At 42.3% G+C, this 22,521-nt stretch overlaps 2 protein-coding genes across 6 annotated transcripts in view; both read right to left on the bottom strand.

Annotated features, from left to right (window-relative positions):
* The window catches only part of efcab6 (EF-hand calcium binding domain 6), a 93,360-nt gene extending 92,929 nt beyond the window's left edge, over positions 1-431 (bottom strand). For all 4 annotated transcript variants that reach the window (XM_048548862.2, XM_048548861.2, XM_048548860.2 and 1 more), the window contains exon 1: positions 317-431. The gene's annotated coding sequence lies outside the window, so the exon portion shown is untranslated. The remainder of the gene's footprint in view (positions 1-316) is intronic.
* Positions 432-6,057: 5,626 nt separating this feature from the next.
* sult4a1 (sulfotransferase family 4A, member 1) overlaps positions 6,058-22,521 on the bottom strand; it is a 47,824-nt gene continuing 31,360 nt past the window's right edge. Inside the window, exons 7-8 of one of the 2 annotated variants that reach the window (XR_009446872.1) lie at positions 19,417-19,542; positions 15,357-15,467 (exon numbers count right to left, since the gene is read on the bottom strand). Coding sequence is in view for 1 of the 2 variants with exons in the window: in XM_048549567.2 (XP_048405524.1) it covers positions 15,355-15,467 (113 nt within the window). In the remaining variant the exon portion in view is untranslated. Of the gene's footprint in view, positions 15,468-19,416; positions 19,543-22,521 lie in introns of both variants that reach the window. The other variant, XM_048549567.2, reaches the window with a different exon arrangement.

Raw genomic sequence — 22,521 nt, forward strand, 5'->3', positions numbered from 1 at the left:
GGGAATAAGATGACCTGTCATCACCAGCGTCCAAAGAATCAGGTTACTGGTTTCTGCCAGTGCAAGGGTTTGGGGTTACTGGTCTCGGTCAGGACCCCAGGTTTTGGTTACCTGTCACACTCCAGCAACAAGAGCTGACTGCCTTCCCCACCAATGTCCAGGTGTTGGTTTCCTGTCCCTTTGGTCCCCCAGAAACCTGCCCCTACCCGATGCTGGTTAGCTGTCCCCGTGGTGACTAGCTGTTGGTTACCTGTCACCCCCAGTGCCCAGCAGCGGTCACCTCTCCCCCCAGTGCTCAGGGTGCTGGTCTACTTGCCTCTGCCTGTAGTTCCCCTCTCTCTCTCCCCTCTCGGGCTGCCTCTGTCTCTCCTGTTGCACAGACGCGCTCGGTTGCTAAGCATTTCGGTTTCTAGTCAGAATCCTAAACGCGGTCCTCATTGGCCCACATCATGTTGACCGCAAAACAAGACAGCTCCTGATTGGCGCAGCTCTCGGTGGGCGGGGCGGGGCTGGGAATTGCTGCAAATCGTCCATCAGGGAACCAGAGATAGTAGGAACTGCAGATCCTGGGGAGTCTGAGATAACAAGGTGTTGCGCTGTATGAACAACAGCGGGCCAAGCAGCGTCAGAGGAGCAGGAAAGCTACCGTTTCAGGCCTAGACCCTTCTTCAGAAAAAGGGAAGGGTCCAGGACCTGAAACGTCAGCTTTCCTGCTCCTCTGATGCTGCTTCGCCCGCTGTGTTCATCCAACGGAACACCTTGTTATCCTGGTGACCTCCAGCTCCCTCTTCTCCCCAACATAGTGTCCAGCTTCCCCCTCAACTTCTTGGAGTGAATTCACTTTTGGTTGGAACCAAAAGTGTTTGGACTGTTTGTGCTCCGGCCCTGTCTCCTTCCCTTTTTTTTCCTCCCCCTGAATTGTCAAAATCCCCAAAGGCATCTTTCTCTGCCAGGTCTGCGGGGCTGGGGGTCTCGGATTGTATTCTGGCATCTCCAGCACCTGCAACTTTGTACTTCGGAGGCAGTCCATACAGACTTCTGGTTCGGAAAATTATAACAAATCTACAGCAACTAATTTTAAATGGAATAAAGTGGTGACTGGTATGAGTTGAAAGTCCACCTGAGGGATTAACACAGTTGTGCTCATTTACAAAGCTGAGTCGCAGTGTGCCCGAGTAATGACTGTTTAAAACAAACACTGCTTTGTGATTCCTGTGTTGCCTGCTTTCTTGTTGTTCAGTTACACGTCGTCATTGAAATTTGAGTTGAAGTCTCTGTCTAAATAATGGACTTTGGTGAAACAGTTTCATTGTTAAGGCAAATTGTTCAGATTCTTCCCTTTAGGGTTGATTCATAATTATACAGTCATAGAAGTCTACAACACAAAAAAAGGTTAAGATGCTTACATGATGAGGACAGGTCACACAAGATCCCTCGAGTTTCGAGGTTTAAGGGATAATCTGGCCTTAGTACCTTAAGCAATTAAGGAATTAGCAGAGATTTGTCTTGCTCTAATTAAGTAACAAGACAGGCTCAATGGGGCTACCTAGCCTATTGCTGGTCCTATGCCTCTCTACATAAAAAAAAACATTAAGCAAGGAGAAATTACCAAAATAAAATCAACCAAAGAACTTTGTTAGGACCTGCAATGTTTGTTCGAAAAGGACAATCCCTTGGAAATTCCAAGATAAAAAAATGTGAAGCTGGATGAACACAGCAGGCCAAGCAGCATCTCAGGACCACAAAAGCTAACTTTTCGGGCCTAGACCCTTCATCAGAGAGGGGGACGGGGTGACGGTTCTGGAATAAATAGGGAGAGGGAGGTGGGGGGGGGGGGGGGGGGGGAGAGGCGGACCGAAGGTGGAGAGGAGAGTACAGGTGGGGAGGTGGGGAGGTAGGGAGGGGATAGGTCAGTCCAGGGAAGACGGACAGGTCGAGGAGGTGGGAAGAGGTTAGTAGGTAGGAAACGGATGTGGGGCTTGGGATGGGAGGAAGGGATGAGTAAGAGGAAGAACCGGTTAGGGAGGCAGAGACAGGCTGGGCTGGTTTTGGGATGCAGTGGGGGGAGGGGACGAGCTGGGCTGGTTTTGGGATGCGGTGGGGGAAGGGGAGATTTTGAAGCTGGTGAAGTCCACATTGATACCATTGGGCTGCAGGGTTTCCAGGCGGAATATGAGTTGCTGTTCCTGCAACCTTCGGGTGGCATCATTGTGGCACTGCAGGAAGCCCATGATGGACATGTCATCTAAAGAATGGGAGGGGGGAGTTGAAATGGTTCACGATTGGGAGGTGCAGTTGTTTATTGAGAACCGAGTGGAGGTGTTCTGCAAAGCGGTCCCCAAGCCTCCACTTGGTTTCCCCAATGTAGAGGTAGCCACAACGGGTACAATGGACACAGTATACCACATTGGCAGATGTGCAGGTGAACCTCTGCTTAATGTGGAAAGTCATCTTGGGGCCTGGGATGGGGGTGAGGGCGGACGTGTGGGGGCAAGTGTAGCATTTCCTGCGGTTGCAGGGGAAGGTGCCGGGTGTGGTGGGGTTGGAGGGCAGTGTGGAGCGAACAAGGGAGTCATGGAGAGAGTGGTCTCTCCGGAAAGCAGACAAGGGTGGGGATGGAAAAATGTCTTGGGTGGTGGAATCGGATTGTAGATGGCAGAAGTGTTGGAGGATGATGTGTTGTATCCGGAGGTTGGTGGGGTGGTGTGTGAGAACGAGGGGGATCCTCTTTGGGCGGTTGTGGCGGGGGCGGGGTGTGAGGGATGTGTTGCGGGAAATGCAGGAGACGCAGTCAAGGGCGTTCTCTACCACTGTGGGGGGGGGGGGGGGGGGGGGGAAGTTGCGGTCCTTGAAGAACTTGGACATCTGGGATGTGCGGGAGTGGAATGTCTTATCGTGGGAGCAGATGCGGCCGAGGCGGAGGAATTGGGAATAGGGGATGGAATTTTTGCAGGAGGGTGGGTGGGAGGAGGTGTATTCTAGGTAGCTGTGGGAGTCAGTGGGCTTGAAATGGACATCAGTTACAAGCTGGTTGCCTGAGATGGAGACTGAGAGGTCCAGGAAGGTGAGGGATGCTCCCCAGAGGAGCTCAAACAGTTCATCCACTTCACCAACACCTTCCACCCCAACCTTCAGTTCACCTGGGCCATCTCCAGCACATCCCTCACCTTCCTGGCTGGAAATGGCCCAGGTGAACTGAAGGTTGGAGTGGAAGGTGTTGGTGAAATGGATGAACTGTTTGAGCTCCTCTGGGGAGCATCCCTCACCTTCCTGGACCTCTCAGTCTCCATCTCAGGCAACCAGCTTGTAACTGATGTCCATTTCAAGCTCACCGACTCCCACAGCTACCTAGAATACACCTCCTCCCACCCACTCTCCTGCAAAAATTCCATCCCCTATTCCCAATTCCTCCGCCTCCGCCGCATCTGCTCCAACGATGAGGCATTCCACTCCTGCACATCCCAGATGTCCAAATTCTTCAAGGACCACAACCCCCCCCCCCCCCGCCCCAGCCACAGTGGTAGAGAACGCCCTTGACCGCGTCTCCCGTATTTCCCGCAACACATCCCTCACACCCCGCCCCCGCCACAACCGCCCAAAGAGGATCCCCCTCGTTCTCACACACCACCCCACCAACCTCCGGATACAACGCATCATCCTCCGACACTTCTGCCATCTACATTCCTACCCCACCACCCAAGACATTTTTCCATCCCCACCCTTGTCTGCTTTCCGGAGAGACCACTCTCTCCATGACTCCCTTGTTCGCTCCACACCGCCCTCCAACCCCACCACACCCGGCACCTTCACCTGCAACCGCAGGAAATGCTATACTTGCCCCCACACCTCCTCCCTCACCCCTATCCCAGGCCCCAAGATGACATTCCACATTAAGCAGAGGTTCACCTGCACATCTGCCAATGTGGTATATTGTATCCATTGTACCTGGTGTGGCTACCTCTACATCGGGGAAACCAAGCGGAGGCTTGGGGACCGCTTTGCAGAACACCTCCGCTCAGTTCGCAACAAACAACTGCACCTCCCAGTCGCGAACCATTTCAACTCCCCCTCCCATTCTTTAGATGACATGTCCATCATGGGCCTTCTGCAGTGCCACAATGATGCCACCCGAAGGTTGCAGGAACAGCAACTCATATTCGGCTTGGGAAGTCTGCAGCCCAATGGTTTCAATGTGGGCTTCACCAGCTTCAAAATCTCCCCTTCCCCCACCACATCCCAAAACCAGTCCAGTTCGTCCCCTCCCCCCACTGCGCCACACAACCAGCCCAGCTCTTCCCTTCCCTCCACTGCATCCCAAAACCAGCCCAGCTCGTCCCCGCCTCCCTAGCCTGTTCTTCCTCTCACCCATCCCTTCCTCCCACCCCAAGCTGCACCTCCATTTCCTACCTACTAACCTCATCCCACCTCCTTGACCTGTCCATCTTCCCCGGACTGACCTATCCCCTCCCTATTTCCTCACCTATCTTCTTTTCTCTCCATCTTCGGTCCGCCTCCCCCTCTCTCCCCGTTTATTCCAGAACCCTCACCCCATCCCCCTCTCTGATGAAGGATCTAGACCTGAAACGTCAGCTTTTGTGCTCCTGAGATGCTGCTTGGCCTGTTGTGTTCATCCAGCTTCACACTTTATTATCTTGGATTCTCCAGCATCTGCAGTTCCCATTATCTCTTCCCTTGGAAATTGCCACTTTCTGATGAAAAGTAGTTGTACTACCATTGATGTACACCTGGGGGAGCTGTGAGAATAGTTAGAGCCGTGACCAGTAGATTTTCACAGGGATCAGTGCTGGGATGGCAGCTTTATGCTACCTATTTGTATTAATGACTTAGAAGAAGCAGGTGAATGTAATGTCGGCAGAGTGAAAAGTAAGTTTGCAAAAGGGATACGGACAGAGATATTGTTAGCTTAATTAAATGAGCAAAAAGTTGGCACATGGAGTGTAATGTGAATCAACGTGAAGTTCACTTTTGAAAAGAAGAACAAGTCAGTATTATTTAAATCGAGAAAAACTGCAGTAAGTGAGAACTTAAGGGCACTTGTATACAAAATACAGGAAGCTAGCACACAGGTGCAGTAGGTGACGAGGAAGGCTAATGGAATACTGGCCCTTATTTCAAGGGGATTGAAGTATAAAAGTCGTATTCCAAGGTGTTGGTGAGACCACATCTGGACATGAACAGTTTTGATTTCCTCATCAAAAAGATATTAGTTCACTGGAGGCAGACCCAAGAACGTTCACTAGAATGGTCCCTGATGGTGAAAGATTGTCTTACAAGCAAAAGGTAAAGAGGTTGGGACTCATTTTAATTTTGAGGAATGAGAGGGGAAATCTCATTGAAACATTTAAGATTCTTAAAAAGGGGTATGAAAGGATAAAATGTTGAGTGGATGTTTTCCCTCACGGTAGAATATAGGACCAGAAGGCACAGTCTCAGAATTAAGTGGCACCAAATTAAGATTGAGATGAGGATGAATTTCTGCTGGAGGGTTGAGTGTCTTCGGAGCTCCTTGCTATAGAGGGGTGTGGGGGCCAGAGTCCTTGTGTATGTTCAAGTCTGAGATAAATATTTGATTCTTGATCAGTAGGGGAATCAAGGATTTTGGGGAAAGGGTAGGAAAGTGGACATGTGGAGTGGCAGATCAGTCATGATCTTATTGAATGGTGGAGTAGGCTTGCGGAGCTGAATGGCTTACTTCTGTTCCTATTTCTTATGGTCTTACGGCGCTCATAAATAGAGTGGTCCAATTTGGCATCAGTGACAGGCTGTCAGATATTGGATCTGTTCTCCCACCTCCTCTCCCACCCCCCACCACTGCCACCAACTGTTGTTCAGCACCTTGTAGGGAGACACTGAAAGAACCACAACAATATTCAGCATTGGTCCCTTTGTTATACTATCTCCCAGTATAAGCAAAAACATTCTACTATCAAATACCTTAAGTGTAACAATGTGCTTTCATGTTTACTATGACAAAAAGATAAAAACCAATGAAACCAAGCTTAGAGTAAATCAACAATTTTTTAGTGTAATGCCTACAATTTCAGTGTCAGACAGAAATATGAAATATTTAAATAAATGCACCATCTTGCTCTGATTATTGACATTGTTATTATACCATCTGGCCAATTTTTAAAATATTTAATCGATACAGTTAACCATGCAGAATGTGTTTGTCATGTCACATACTGTACAGACTTTTGCTTTCTCTTTTATCCGAACAGACTTGATTCTCCTGCTAGGAGAAACTATTTTATCTTCTGAACTAAATTCCATGTTCTTCTGAGCTAAAAGTTTTAAACATACTGCTGAAGTCAAAACAAAATTAATTACCTTTTAATGTATTTGCTCTTCCTGTCATAAACCTGACAGTACAAACATCTTATCTGTTAATACAAAAGATTCTCCAAAGTACTCTCCTACATGGACTGGCCTTCTGGGAATTGTTGTATCTCGGTCACTGTTCTAATTTCACTTTTTGATCTTTTTAAAACAAAATTTCAAACTGATGGATGTGAAGGATAAGTCCAACATATAGTATTATACATCTTTAAACTCTTAAATCTAATAAAAGGTATGGTATGTAAATCACAATTTATAAAGTGGATGGAAAACAAATGGTGAAATAAGACCAGAGTAGTGAATTTGCTGTTAATTTTAGGGGAAAAAAAAGTACTTATTAATGTAATGTCCAACAAACTCTTCATGCCATCTTCACTAATATTCTAAAGTTAACATATTTTCTTTAACATGTATAAAATCTTTAGTGCCAAAGTCATGTAAATATGTACATTCACATTCATATGCAGGAACATAAGATGGAAACTGTTCAGCATGCAAAAGCAGAACGCCATCTGGTAAGATATCAGAGGCTAAGTGGGAGACTTCGATTTGCAGCTCGCTGTCCTCTTCATGCACCTGAAAAGAGCACAATTAAGAAGCAATACACACTTTTTTAAACCATGCAGCAACTATTGCAGATTGTTAAGTGGAGGAGCGAACTATTAAATTGAAATAGAAAGCTAACAAACAGTCAAGAGATTGATTTCAAATGAGGGAGTAGACTCACTTATTATTTTCAGATACTCAAGTATAAATGACGGTTGTACACAATGTCTGCCCTAATTCCGATATCTGCACACTTAGCATTTAATCCTCATTCATGCATAATCTCTCATTATACATGATGTATAACATATATTCAGGTTAGTTCATATTACCATTATCTTTTCAAGTTTAATTCTCATGTATACACAATAATAAATTCTTGATATAAAGTGTTCCATATTTTAAATATTATTATTGCAGTTTAAATAAAACATCAACTTTCCATTAAACAAAAAATATTTTTTCGCTCCTAAACTAATTTAAGACGAAAATGGATAAATTGATTTATCCCAACCTATTCTTCAAATCTGACCTCAGATCAATAATTGGGGCACATTCTTTACTCTACCACTTCTACCCACTTTATGTTTGTAGCATTGATGAATTCATTAAACAATCTATTTTCAGAGAAACAGGAGTTCCTCTTAGAGCCAGTTAAGTAGATAATGGTTGATTTACCATCACAGCACCAAGGTTCCTTATCCTTTAACAAAAAAGAAACTAATTTTGATCAAAATCCAATTTTACATAATATTGAAAAAGAAATTACATAGAAACACACTACCACCGGTCTCAAGAACAGCATGATCCAGTTGACAGCCTGAATGAATCATTCCTTCTCTGTGGATTTCCAGGAAATTATGTAACATTTTGCTTTTAAAAGTAGGAGTTGCCAAATGAGGAAATGCAGCCACCTTGCCATGCAGTTTCCCAGGAGGTTATTATGAGTAACTGCCATGAAGAGCTTTTTCCCTCATCGACAATTTATTTTGGGATTAAGGCTGAGGAATTGCTGCTTAAAGATATTAGCAGACATTTTCTATTTTGACCCATTTAAAATAAATAGATTCTTTGCTTGTACTAAGATTGATATTCGTTGGTTACCTATCATGACCAAGCTCGCATTCTCCATAATAATCTCTCAATAGAAATGAAACAACATGAAACAAGAGTTAAGAAACAAGTATATTGTTTTGCTAATTATTCAATTCCACAATATACATGATTCATCAATATAGTTGTGTTATCCAGCTTCTCATATGTAGTAGAATAAGCATCAGAAAATATTTACATATATATAGGTTTATCATCAAAATTCTGGAAAATGTATCCAGTAATTTTTCCAAGATTAATTGTTTCCAGAGGCTACAACCTTTAACTTCCCACGAGAAAATAAAATATCACTTCTACAATAGTTACTACACACGTGAATGAAACCTGCAGAGTAATTTTCATACATCTCCGAAGAAGGTAAATATTAACAAACACAACATTCAGGAGTAATGCTCAGTGACCCTGATAACCTTTTTCAGCATTTATCCACATACTTGATCTGTTGTGAATGGTATGGACAGAAGTGATTCTAGGTTATGTAGAGTACATTTACACATCTATCTTGAGGTTAAGATGATTTTTAAGTCCCTTGCTTATTGGGTTTACAGTTTCCTCACTCTTCTTCACATGCTTATGGTATCTCTTTGTAAAATTAGAAATGCAGAAAAAACCCATACGAAGCTTCAAAATACAGTGCAGGACTTCAGAAATATTACGACTTTTAGCCTTTAAGGATGTACTGATTAAATAACATTCTCTTAATCGGTGTTTTCAAGCATTCATAAAGAAGTGAAATCATAACAGAATGCAAACCGTTCAGCGTATTATGAAAAGAAACACTTGATCAGTTTCCTTTCCCCCACTGCCCACCTGATTTAGCACAGTCTTGTTCCCGCAGCATTACTTCTTATGGACACAGTTCTTATAGTGCCCTACCACTTTGTAACACGTAATAATATGTGCCACAAGTGAAAGCAGTGTTTTAAAGTGGCAGAAATGTAATTTTCTTGTCAAGCTTCAGATATAAAACACAAATATCAAAGTTACTGGGCACAGCACTTTATAATTAACTGTAGATGAAGCATTTTCAAAGGATCGCTGGCAATTACTTTGCATAAACAAATTAAAACCAGAGATTCACGACGTGTAGATACAACAGTATTCAAGGATCATTTTCGAGACTTGTGGTATCAAATTTTGGAAAATATTATGAACTGTTATAATGGTTTGTGTTTTTAGATTTCTTCTATTTACTGTTTAATTTCAGTTGGACGATCATTGCAGTAAGGAACAAGGCAGAAACAAGTAAAAGCATAATAATCAAAAACAGAATTTGCTGGAAAAGCTCAGCAGGTCACGTGGAGAGGAATCAGAGTTAACATTTCTTCAGAATTGATGGTAGCTAGGAAAAAGTTGGTCTTGTACAGAAGATAGGGTGGGGAGGGTGGAGTAAACAATAGATGTAAAGAGCGTCCAAAGGGAGAATGTTTTGCCAAAAAAAATAGATTAAATAAAAGTTTATAATCACTGTGCCAATTTTAATTCTGTCAGTGAATAGGTTTTGAGTAAATTTAAAATCTCATTCTACTATGTTATGTGCCCCATTTTCACAACAGTAACAAGTCAAAATGACTGAAGCCCTATTCTACATGGGAAAAAAAGGCATTTTATTACAATGTTTTCAATCAAGCATAAATTCCTGTTCAAAATCTAGGCATTCTTTCATTATCACAAAGCAATGAATTGATGGAATTATGGAAAGGGAGAAGTGGCACAAATGGTGATCAAACTGAGGGCGATGCATGGGTGACCAAAGAGTTGACAGATGGATGACTCAGGTGGTTAGTGATGGGTAAGGCAGATCAAGAGGTGCATGTTGGAGTAGGGTGGGTGTGATAGCTGATTGAGGGAATGGATTCCCATGCAAAAAGGGGTGTACATCAGGCTAGATTTCATGGCCGATCAGAAGCCTACAGTGAGCCCAATGGAAATTGTCAGCATGTTGTCGGTGAACATTTACCTAACGTCTGTGGGAACTGCTTGTAAAGCAACACATTAACAAACCTACAAGACAAGGCAGTTAATTTGATTTCAAGTGATGTTAAGCAGAATTCCAACCCACATCTATGATTAAAATCCTACATTCAGATTCAAAATCAGAGTGGAACGTAAAAACAATTATACCAAATTTCAGATGAACTTAGTTTGGGGAGAGGAAAATGTAGAAATTGTTAAAAACAAGGAAGTACTTAGAGGATTAAATGTGGAAGATAAATGGGCAAGTTTAAATGTTTTGTTTTAAAGATCTGAACGTAGTCCATCCCTAAAATAAACTGGAAAAAATACCAAAGTAAAACTAGGTTAACATGCACTCCAGGTCCACCACCATGTCACCTGCATTACAATAGAGGTCATTTACTGCAAATTTCTTTTAAAGGGTCAAAGGATCAGAAGACAACCTAATAAATGATTTTTTCTTTCAGTTATAAACCAAATTCCTTGTTTCACCTGAACATTTTCATAAATGCATCATGTTTTGAACTGCCAGAAACAGTAAAAATGGCTGAGAAATAGGAAGAAATTGAATACTGAGGAAAAGTTCTTCAGCAATGTTGATCAGCAAACAAGGAACAGAACAGAAATAAGCAAATGCACTCAGAAATGATAGTAGGCCATATTCTAATTAAATAGATTTTCACTTGCACTGTAGTTAAACATACAGCAGGGAGTCATCAATTAGAGCACCTCTTTTTGGAGTTTTCTTACATCTTACAGGGTGGCACAGTGGTTAGCACTTCAGCCTCACAGCACCAGGGACCCAGGTTCAATTCCAGCCTTGGGCGATTGTCTGTGTGGAGTTTGCACATTCTCCCCGTGTCTGCATGGGTTTCCTCCGGGTGCTCCGGTTTCCTCCCACAGTCCAAAGATGTGCAGGCTAGGTGGATTGGCCATGCTAAATTACCCGTAGTGTTCAGGGATGTGTGGGTTATCGGGGGCGGGGGGGGCAGGTCTGGGCGGGATGCTTCAAGGGGCGGTGTGGACTTGTTGGGCCAATGGGCCTGTTTCCACACTGTGGGGAATCTAATCTAATCCAGTCTTACATGGGGCATTAGAACCGCATGAAAAACTCTGATTTAAAATCGTTCCTCGCAGTCTTCAAGTACGAAATCAAGTTCAATAAAAAGAACGGACTAAAGTGTGGTCTTTCATCTCTACGGTGCCTCGAAATATTCGGGAAGGTCATTGTAATGCTAATGTAAAGACAGTAGATATTGCACATCTGCTATTGATACATAGAATCAGATCCAGCACAGGAACACAAAATTGGTTAAACAGCTACACCAGCCAAACTGTTGTTTCCTTCATCAAACCAGCCCATGCTGACAAGGTAACTTGTTGTCAAATTATGAATGCTTTCAAGTTTTCAAGAAAGAGTTAAAACATTTCTTTGATGTATTCTCTTTTCTCAATTCACATGGCACAAACCCGATTTAGAATTTTTCCTATTATTAGGAAGTAACTGGAAATCAGCACAGATTAATGTCAATATTCCTTTTGCCTTTACTAAACAAGTGAATCTACTCTTAAAATTAAGATACCAATTCTCAAGTAATAGTAGAATATGCATAGAAAACAAAATAACAGTGCAGGTTAAAAGGACACTCAAAATATTTGAGATGACAATTAGTTGAAGAAATTGAAACCATGTGCACTTACAAATTAGTTGGTCCAATGATAAAAGACTACTGAAGGTTAACTTATCAACAATGCAACTTTTCACATCTGGAGTGTCAACACGAATTTTGTTCGGATGGGTCACTGGAAAACTAAGAACTGATAACTTTTCATGGAATGCGTTTGCTGGAGTAACTGTTTTCAGTATTGGACCGAACACATCAGTAAACTTTGATCAGAGTAACAGAGGGGGGGCGGTGGTGGGGGCGGGGGGGAAGTGTTCTTCGTTCACAAGTAGATGTTAAAACCATCACGTATGATATTGAAGAATTTTGCAAGGATATATACGTGTTTAAAAAAAAGAGGTTTGTGACAAAAAAAACTTGAGACTCAAAACAAGCAGAGGTGATTCAGCGTGTTTCCACAGATGGTTCAAGCTGGGAAAAGCAGTAACTAGAATATTGCAGAAATTTTACAGCCTCATAAGGTTACATCCTCAGTATCAATGGTAATAATGCAAGATTTAAACAGCTCTTAGCAGGAATAACACAGATTGCAAACATCATTTTACCCAACTTACTAGAATTGAAACCAGTTTAAACAATGCCAATGGTGATACAGAGCAGCTTGATTAGTAAAACAAAGCCCTCTTCAGGCTTAACCTGGATCCTGATAAATCACTTGGCTGTATCTTTAAGGTAAAGAAGATCCAACACAGTGACAGCCCTGCGTTTAAGTTGAAGCTTCCACATAAACTTCTTTCAGCAACAAAAGAAAAACCAAGAGGAGAATACACTCAAGCTCACAAGAGTGACAGCATAGGAACATGCAAGGATGGAGGCAGGGGTAAATCAGTATTAAAACATTTATGCAAAATTATACTGTTCCTGAAAATGTATCCAAATAATTGGCAATTACTTGCTTTAAAAAAAAAGTCAACCTGTGCCTCCAAAAATATGTCTAAAGAGCTCCTGGGGACTTATACCCCTGGCTTCCAAGTAGGACCAATCCTACCCAAGTCCTACAACCCTTTGAATATTTCAGAAGGACCATGTCATTGATTTCAAGTTTTAAAAAGACTATTATTTCTGTAAAATTGTTTCTTTTGGGTTTTGTTATATGTTATTCAATAATTAACCATTTGTGACAGTAAGCACTCAGCCTCAGGATATCTGGAGTAGGATTTCTCATTTCCTTAAAACTGTCTACCACACCACGAATGCAGCTCCACTGCTAAAAGCACATCACAGGATATTACAGAATGTTTTCAATGTGAAGTCAATAATGAGTAAAGTCATTGTCAACTAGCTGTAAAAAGGCAGTCAACATTTGAGCCAATTCAATGTATTCATGCCCCTTAATCTTGGGCACAGGAGACACGATCAGGTAGGTTTGTACAGTCAATGAATTAAAATGGGGATTAAAAGAGTAGGTTTGATAATTATATAATTATTAGGCAAGAAGGCACAACTCAAATTTAAAGATTTGCTTTGCTTTAACTGGAATGCTGTGATAATATATATTACTTGGCTTCCCAAAGTGGGATTCAGGAACCATGTCGGGCGGTGAGCTGGAATTTTGTAGTTGCAAAATCTGATGCAGCGTTGGCCACCATGAAGCTCTGACCAAGTTGTAATAACTGTGTTCCCTCTCTGTTAACATCTCCTCACCCCCATCAGCTTCACAGAGAGGTCATGACAACTTTCAAGTCTCAGAATAAGGGTGACAATGGGAAAAAGTTTGGGAATCACTGATACACACTTGATCACATTAACAAAGTTAATTTTAATATCTCGATAAGAAAGTATTTTTATCACTAATTCACAAGAACGGATTTCTAAAGTGTCACACTTTCAACGGCTGTTTTTGTAAATTTAATTTAGTTTTTTTGTGTTAAATCTTTTTAGGTAGTTCTATGAAGTTGATTTCCTTCCACTCCAGTTCCACGAGTTCTGTGATGTCTGATAAGTCTAATGCACCACCTGCAGGCTCTTCCACACGGCGGAGCGGGGGGGGGGGTGGCGGTGGTGGTGCTTGAGGGTTTGGATTGGTAGGAGTTTTGCAGGTTTGTGGACTGCCTCCAACACCTTGCCTTTAGATTATACATGTTCCAATGAAGTTTCTGTGATCATTGATTTCTGAATGTGCTCTCTCCATTCTATTTGTCACAAGCCACCTGATCTCATAAATTTTGTTTCGATCTAATTTAAATACGCTTCAAGGACATCCCTAAAGGATTTCCACTGTCTTCTTGAGAGTCTCCTGCTGCAACTGAGTGAAGCAAGAGCAATTGTTTCAGGAGTCTGGTGTCAGGAACACAAATGATAGGGGAGCTAGTTTTGAATGAAGTGTCTTAATGTTGGGCAGTTGGCTTAGTAAGAAGTTGCTGCTATTAGTACGCTTTTCCTAGCACCGGATATAGAGAACCTTGGGCAGACAAGGATTTTGCTGGTACTTCTCCAGTGGTCTGAGGTGTTTGCTGCATGTTGTCCAAACCAATGACTTAAAGTCTTTGGTTTGAGATCTTGGTCCTCGTATACTCTTTTCCTCCACTGCCTGAAGGTTGAGTTGGACATATTGGAGGCAAAGATGAATTTTGTCAACTACGTCTTCCTTCTTTGAAAGAATGCTTTCAACAGGCAGGCAACTGTAATATCTGATAAATGATGTGCTCACTGCCTATTTTGGGAAATACACTATGTAACAAATGGAAAATGATTTCTTGGAATATTCTCAAACAACAGAAAATAATCTAACTGTATTTTGTTCTGGTGCAAAAAATGTTACGGCAATTTTCAAAAGAATGAATACCAAACTGCCAAGCCATCCATGGTGTAGTGAGTGGACAATGGTTTTTCGTTTCTTGGGCAGTTGCTGAGGGTTTGTGGAATGCAATTGAATCGGTGTTGCTTCCATCTGAATTCAGCAACTTGTTTGTCTAGCTGCACTCAACAGTCACATCAACATGTGATGGATTACATCTTGCTACATCACTGAACAGACCTACCAGAACTTGCACTTTGTTAAATCCAAGGTTAGCAAGTGTCAACAGAGGACTGCATAGCTCATTGAGCATTGTCCCCACAGTGATATTCTTTTATTAATACCTTACAGCACAGCCTTAATCATCTTCATGTTTTTCTTTGTTAAGGCTAACAAAATATTTGCCTCAATTCACCATACCATCACTTCTGCAATCCAAATGTATCAGATCCAGCAATTTCTGAAAAAAGTCAAAATGGTTTCATTTTTATCTAGACCGACCTTTGGGTATTCTGGATAGGAAAAAGCCCCAATCAGCCAGGAATTTAGAGAAAAACTAAATAATCTACTTTGCAGCACTAATTTCCCTTATTTATAATTTTGGTTTCTTTTGCATGTGTGTGTTCATGCATGCGTGTGTATGTTTGCATATTTTCAAGTAGTTCTCATTTTCACAGTTCATAATAATTGTCCTCACCCTTTAAGCTACCGCAGTTTACATTTAAGTTGCTTTCTTAGATTATATACCTTGCAATTCCACTAAGAGGCAGCCTACTAATTATATAGTTGGCAAAAGTTGAGGAAACTGCTATTATAGACATAGAATACCCGATACCCATCACTAATGAGCTGCCATAATACACATAACAGCAAAGATTAACCAGTAATTGATGGACAAATGAGAAGAAGCACTTCTAGCTAGAGTTGAGAATACTGGCGAGCATGCGTGTTGATCTCTTAAAGGCTGAAGTCAAAGCTGAGGTCAGATTTTCCCATCTTCTGTTTGAAAACAGCATCAAATTTCTCATTCATCGATACAGTAAAGATGTCCTTCCACAGGCCAACCCGCCCTGAAATAAACAACATAAAGTTCCGTGTTAAATTCAGCCTAGCAAAAAAAAAAAGTACTTCCATAAGTTTGAGGTCAGGATTAGGTCCTTCTGATCAGTGGTTTAAGATGCAACCTGAACACTGAGTAATCATGGCCAGCTGTCATTAGTCTCACACAGCTAATGCTGAACATTGGAAAATGAAAATCAAAATTCATTAAAAGGACAGTCTACTTCAGTTCTGACCGATAGTGTAATAAATTTATACTAGTCATTACAACTGCACAATTAACACAAATGAAGCTATTACAATAATCTGTCAAATTATATGAATAATCAGCAAAACAGTATCAATAAATGTAATATCTGAAAGAAGTGGATGCTTTAAATAAAGGAACAAAAACAGGAGTTTCTGGAAAAGCTCAGCAAGTCTGGCAGCAGCTGTGGAGGGAAAAAATAAAATCAGAGGTAACGTTTCGGGTCTGGTCTCATTCTGAGGAAGGGTCACTGGACCCAAACGTTAACTCTGATTTTCTTTCTCCACAGATGCTGCCAGACCTGCTGAGCTTTTCCAGAAGCTTCTATTGTTGTTAGTGAATGCTACATAATATACTAGCCAGTAGCATTATATTCATTAATGGTTCGCTGATCAATAAAAATATACTTGTATGTAAGTTATTCTTTTACAGTATTCTGCAAATATATGCTATACACACTAAAGATATACTATTATTCAGTCATGGTAAAATATTAGTTAGGAAAGCTGTGATATTACACTAGAATTGATCAGAAAATAATCCTATATTAATTTGAGAGCTTAGGCCATTGTATTACTGAAGAAAAATACATGATTACACTAATTAAAACTGTACCATTTGAATTTGCAGTTGTATTTTATGAGAAGAATGAAGTAGCAACAATTTTATGCTGGTCAGTACATTTGAGTGGTTCAGCTTAAGTGGCTGAAAATAGAGGGGAAAGTGGTAACAAATCACTTGATAGCCTGCTGCAGCCTGATATAGTAGTGATGATAACATGAAATTAAAAATCAAAGCCACAGTTGAAAATTGAGAGACAGCATCCAATGACCATTGTGTGTAATTACAGTACAGTAAATTTCTTTTGGGTGCTTGCTTCTTTGTATGCTTTCCAAGCTTCCACAACACTCCATAGAAGTATAATCCAGGCAAACAGCAATGCCAAATCAAGACAGATACAGTATTAGGAGGTGTGATTAAAATAAAGTTTGATCAAAGATTAGCTTTATGGAGGACTATAAAAGGAGATGAGGTGATGGAAAGGCAGACAATTTAGGGAAGAATTCCAGAGATTATGACGTAGAAAGCTGAAGGCATAGCTGCTAATGATAGAGGAAAGGAACTGTGGTAAGCAACAAGCCACAGCAGAAGTAATTCTGAGTTTTCAGGGTTTTAAAAAAAATGGTCAAGATTGCAAGACTAGAGAGGCGTGAGGATATTAAGTTATTTTAAAGATGATGGTGAGAATTTTAACTCTTAAAAAGGTGTTATGGCAATGGTTCCCAACTTTTTCAGTATCAAGGCACACTCTGCACTGATGGTGTTGAATATCAGCCTCAGACAGACACTGAGGCTCCAAAGGAGAGTAGAAGCATCATCTTAAAGCTCAGGTACGGCAACCCTGCTGTATTTAGAAAATTTACAAATTTTTATTTTATTTTATAATGAACTTATCCAGCATTTATTATTCATCTGTAAAATTTTGAGTACAAAACATTGTATTGATAGAGACACAAATATTGAAGAACAACACTGGTCTTTCACATCCTCAGATCAAAAATATCGGTTAGAATCACTTCATTTTTTTCTAGCTCAAGCTGTCCGCTTCCTTATTTTCATAATTTGTACAATGTAAGGGAGGAATCAAGTCCAAAGACCAGAATGCCATTGACAGGTGGATAGAAAACAGGATTAATCAGGAACAAAAACAGAAATTGCCAGAGAAACACAGCAGTTCTGGGAAGGTATAAAATGTGAGGCTGGATGAACACAGCAGGCCAAGCAGCATCTCAGGAGCACAAAAGCTGACGTTTCGGGCCTAGACCCTTCATCAGAGAGGGGGATGGGGAGAGGGAACTGGAATAAATAGGGAGAGAGGGGGAACTGGAATAAATAGGGAGAGAGGGGGAAACTGGGAAGGGTTACTGGAGCCTAAACGTTAATTCTGCTTTCTGTCTACAGATGCTGCCAGACCTGCCGAGTTTCTCCAGCAATTTCTGTTCTTGCTTCAGATTTCCAGCAACCACACAGTTCTTTGTTTTACTTTAATGATAAATCAGGGAATGGTTTGAGTTTTAACATTTTCCAGGCTGTAGAAGGAAAACTGAGACACCCAAGAGTCCAAAGATTCTCCCAGACAAGGAGTTAAATAGGACTTTCAGTGGTGAGATTTTTCTTCCATGCTGTGAGGATGCAACAAAAAAAAAGCAAGTGTACTTCCATAGTTAGATGGAATAAGAGGGAAAATTTCATGACAGCAACACCCATTGTAATAATAGTCAAGTCAGAGAGGTTATAATAGAAAAGTTGGACAGTGGAGAGTAAAGTTGTACTGTCGTGGTAAGTAATAAATCATTCATCAAATACTTGTATTTTTCTTATATCCTATCATAGAATGTAAATTAGATGTTGACTGGTGCAGCACTGATGTTAGAACTATATTTAAATATTATGCATCATGAAGAATTCTTGATGGGATGTACTTAGCAGACCTAGACCTACAAGGGCAAGAATAGACCACTGATAGAAAGTGAAGGAAGTTGTTAGTTGGGTTTCTGAGTGATATAATGTCATTTCCACTGACTATGTTTTTGACCTGCAGGACACCCAGTTCCATGCCGAAGACCTGCCTGACTGATTGATAAAAGATCCAGTGGGTCTTATCATACAATGTAGCATAGCTTTTTAGCCAGCTTTGCCACCAGTTGGCAAGACCCACCCAGCCACTGGAACATGCTGCGCACAGTCACCTCACACTTTGAGGAATTGATGGAGGGGAGAAAAGGTGTAACGTGTTAAAACTTCAAGTGCAGCATAAAATGTTTGACAGAAAACAGGAAAGCTGTGAAGATAGCCATGAATATAGCTTTGTTTGAATGACAATATAACAGAAACACCGGAATATCACAATAGCTTCTTCAGAGTTGCATAGTGTTAGACTCCATTAGCTTTGGAGATACCCAATGTAACAACCAAGGCAAAATTTAAGGAAGTGCACAACATATCATGACACCAGTGACACAAACATACTAAAACAATGCAGGCGACGGTGCAATAGGCTAGAACTTTCAAGATGATGAATACTGTGATTTATCAGTAGTTTTTAATGATTTTAGACATCATCAGAAAAATTAAACAGCTATTAGCCAGGTGGGATTTGTCACCTTCCTCGGGGAAATAGGAACACAAGCAAATTTCTATGAAAAGCAGGAAGCAACACTTTAGATATGGCAAACAATAAAAGCCTTTATCCAAGAACAACAAGAAGGACAGTACCAAATTCACAAGTCTCAGAGCAGCTGCGGGACCAGAGAATTGGCAAGTACAGCAGGAATAAAATTACTCTGCGTGGTTTTTAATCGTGATGAAGCATTTTGCTAAGATCATCAAATTAAAATTGGAGGAATTTAAAGTAAAATGGATATGTCTTATTTGTCAAATTAAAATAGGGTTGATATTAATGAGTTAATGGATTAAATTGAGTAGCTGTACAAAAGAATTGCCATCAGTGTGATGAGTGAAATGGCATCTTCTGCTGCATCATTCTATGAAGCTCAGTTTTCTTTTAAAATCTGAAATAAATGGAGTGAAAGAAAGTGGTGCGTGATACAAGGCATTTGTTTTTCATTGCTATTTATTTGTCCTTTAACCAAAAAGCACACGAAAAAAGTAAACTTAATTATTGTGGATTAATAAAAAAAAGTGGTACCCACCTTGCTGTAATGTACATGTGTGCGGGTTTAGATGAAAAGCCATAAAACAGAAGAATGGGCAATGGGATAGGGCTAGTCTACCTTCTCACCAATTACACTAGGTCTTCAGTTCAATGAGTCGACATGCTAAAAACAAAAAGGGAAGAAGAAACTAAAATGCTTCAAACATAAACAAAAAAAAAGTTAAAATAAAAACTGAAAAACAAAAATCAAAGCAAACAAATGTGCAACACTTCAAATGAATTACTTTTCACCCCAAATCTTCCTTTGGGAAAGTGTATTTTTCAATCGAGATATCAAAGGAAAACATGAAAAAGCATTTAGAAAATTAACCATTAACAAAATGAAAGCAGACAATCGAATCATTGCCATGATCATCATTTAATGTTGAACTGATTTAATTTAGCAAAAATCAAGGAAAAAATAATTGAGGTTCATTTTAACACAACAGACTGTATGAAGACTCAAATGGAGGTGAACCTAAGTGTAGAAGAACCAAGAGCCAGACTTCTGTGTTTAAATTGATAATCTATATTAAAATGGAATAGTATACTTTTAAAATTCACACGGTGAATTCCAATTCTGAACTCCAATAGCTGCAGGGAGGGAGATAGTGTCTGCTACCCCCAACTTCCAATCATCTAAATCTCTCTTTTCAGGGTCAAACTTACTTCTTGATGTCACATAGGCCTTTAACGCACAATACGAACCTGTGTTTGATGCCCTGTTCCTTTTCAGTTCAAATGCTATGTCTTTCAGCTCCAGACCACATTTGCCAACAGGCGCAAGGTTTTTTGTTCCAGATAACACCCACTACCTTATACCATACTTAACAATTTTCCAGGCCACACTCACTATTTTACATTAAGACCTTTAGTTACAGCCACATTCACTATACATGCCATGCTCTTCAGTTCCATATCATGCTCACTACTCGATGTCAAGATCTTCAGTACCAAAACATACTCACAAAATGATGCCATGGGCCTCCATTTCTAAGTTTTAAAAAAAATCCTTGCTTCCCTCAGTTGAGAAATTGTGCCTTTTTTGGGCCACCTTTCTATTTCTTTATCCATAAGATGAGCAGTAGCTGATTTGCTAAATTGGTTGATATTCCAAGTAAAATCAAAAATCTAGGTATGAATGCAATATCTAGTTATCAATACTGAACAAAGCAGAGAGAAATACCTTGAAATGAAATAAATGATGTGTCTAACAACCTGATAAAGCTGTCAACATTCACACAGAAACAATAGATACTTAAGGAGAGATACACAAAAAAAAATCCACCAACATTTATGGAAATGGTGAAAGGCAAAATATCAGAGGACTGAAGGTCAAGGTTAACAAACACAATATTACAACCAACACACTTGCTGAATATGGAATTATATTCCTCATGATGAAAGTGACATTGCTACACGCTGCCCACTGGAATTCAGTGAAGATATGGTCAGGTGGCTACCACAATGACAGGTCTTCTTATCTACTGTGAATTCCTCAGGATTAATTGTTACCTCTTTGGGGGATTACCTTCAGCTGTTTAAAGTGTTAAGATCTGAAATTCACTATCTAAACCTTGGCATTTGTCTTTCTTCATTGAAGAAAATCCTTAAAATGTACTTCACTAATCAACTTCTATAATAGGTCCTTCCTTGGCTTGGCATTATACTTTGGTTTTATAATACTCTTGAATTACCTGGGAACACCTTCGATTGATGTCCCTTTCTGAATTAAAAATTGCTGATATGCGGGTAAGAACCTTGAATCATTATAACTAACATCTCCAAATATATAGTAGCAGCCACGATATCATAACAAAATGAAATAATATTTCTTAAATGCATAGTTTCATCTTATTTTGTGATGCTTGTGACAGAACATTCAATTTGTAGCTTTCTATGTTAACACAATTTTTAATAATAATTTTGAGTGATGCAATCATGTTCAACTTTCCTTGCTGGACAATAAAACTAATCAGCTTTGCTGAATTGAAGAGATTAGAGCACAATCAGAGGAAAAGCCTAAAACCTGGAACTTTATAATCAAGAAAAGAAGTTTGGTACACAGTTCAGCAGGCATGCCCTCTAAGCATATACTGAAACGTGTGTGAGTGTGTGTGAGTCAGAGAGGGCGAGGGCGCGCGCGAGGGAGAGGGCGAGGGCGCGCGCGAGGGAGAGGGCGAGGGCGCGCGCGAGGGAGAGGGCGAGGGCGCGCGCGAGGGAGAGGGCGAGGGCGCGCGCGAGGGAGAGGGCGAGGGCGCGCGCGAGGGAGAGGGCGAGGGCGCGCGCGAGGGAGAGGGCGAGGGCGCGCGCGAGGGAGAGGGCGAGGGCGCGCGCGAGGGAGAGGGCGAGGGCGCGCGCGAGGGAGAGGGCGAGGGCGCGCGCGAGGGAGAGGGCGAGGGCGCGCGCGAGGGAGAGGGCGAGGGCGCGCGCGAGGGAGAGGGCGAGGGCGCGCGCGAGGGAGAGGGCGAGGGCGCGCGCGAGGGAGAGGGCGAGGGCGCGCGCGAGGGAGAGGGCGAGGGCGCGCGCGAGGGAGAGGGCGAGGGCGCGCGCGAGGGAGAGGGCGAGGGCGCGCGCGAGGGAGAGGGCGAGGGCGCGCGCGAGGGAGAGGGCGAGGGCGCGCGCGAGGGAGAGGGCGAGGGCGCGCGCGAGGGAGAGGGCGAGGGCGCGCGCGAGGGAGAGGGCGAGGGCGCGCGCGAGGGAGAGGGCGAGGGCGCGCGCGAGGGAGAGGGCGAGGGCGCGCGCGAGGGAGAGGGCGAGGGCGCGCGCGAGGGAGAGGGCGAGGGCGCGCGCGAGGGAGAGGGCGAGGGCGCGCGCGAGGGAGAGGGCGAGGGCGCGCGCGAGGGAGAGGGCGAGGGCGCGCGCGAGGGAGAGGGCGAGGGCGCGCGCGAGGGAGAGGGCGAGGGCGCGCGCGAGGGAGAGGGCGAGGGCGCGCGCGAGGGAGAGGGCGAGGGCGCGCGCGAGGGAGAGGGCGAGGGCGCGCGCGAGGGAGAGGGCGAGGGCGCGCGCGAGGGAGAGGGCGAGGGCGCGCGCGAGGGAGAGGGCGAGGGCGCGCGCGAGGGAGAGGGCGAGGGCGCGCGCGAGGGAGAGGGCGAGGGCGCGC

Source organism: Stegostoma tigrinum, chromosome 18, assembly GCF_030684315.1.
Source record: "Stegostoma tigrinum isolate sSteTig4 chromosome 18, sSteTig4.hap1, whole genome shotgun sequence".
NCBI classification, from domain to species: Eukaryota; Metazoa; Chordata; class Chondrichthyes; order Orectolobiformes; family Stegostomatidae; genus Stegostoma; species Stegostoma tigrinum.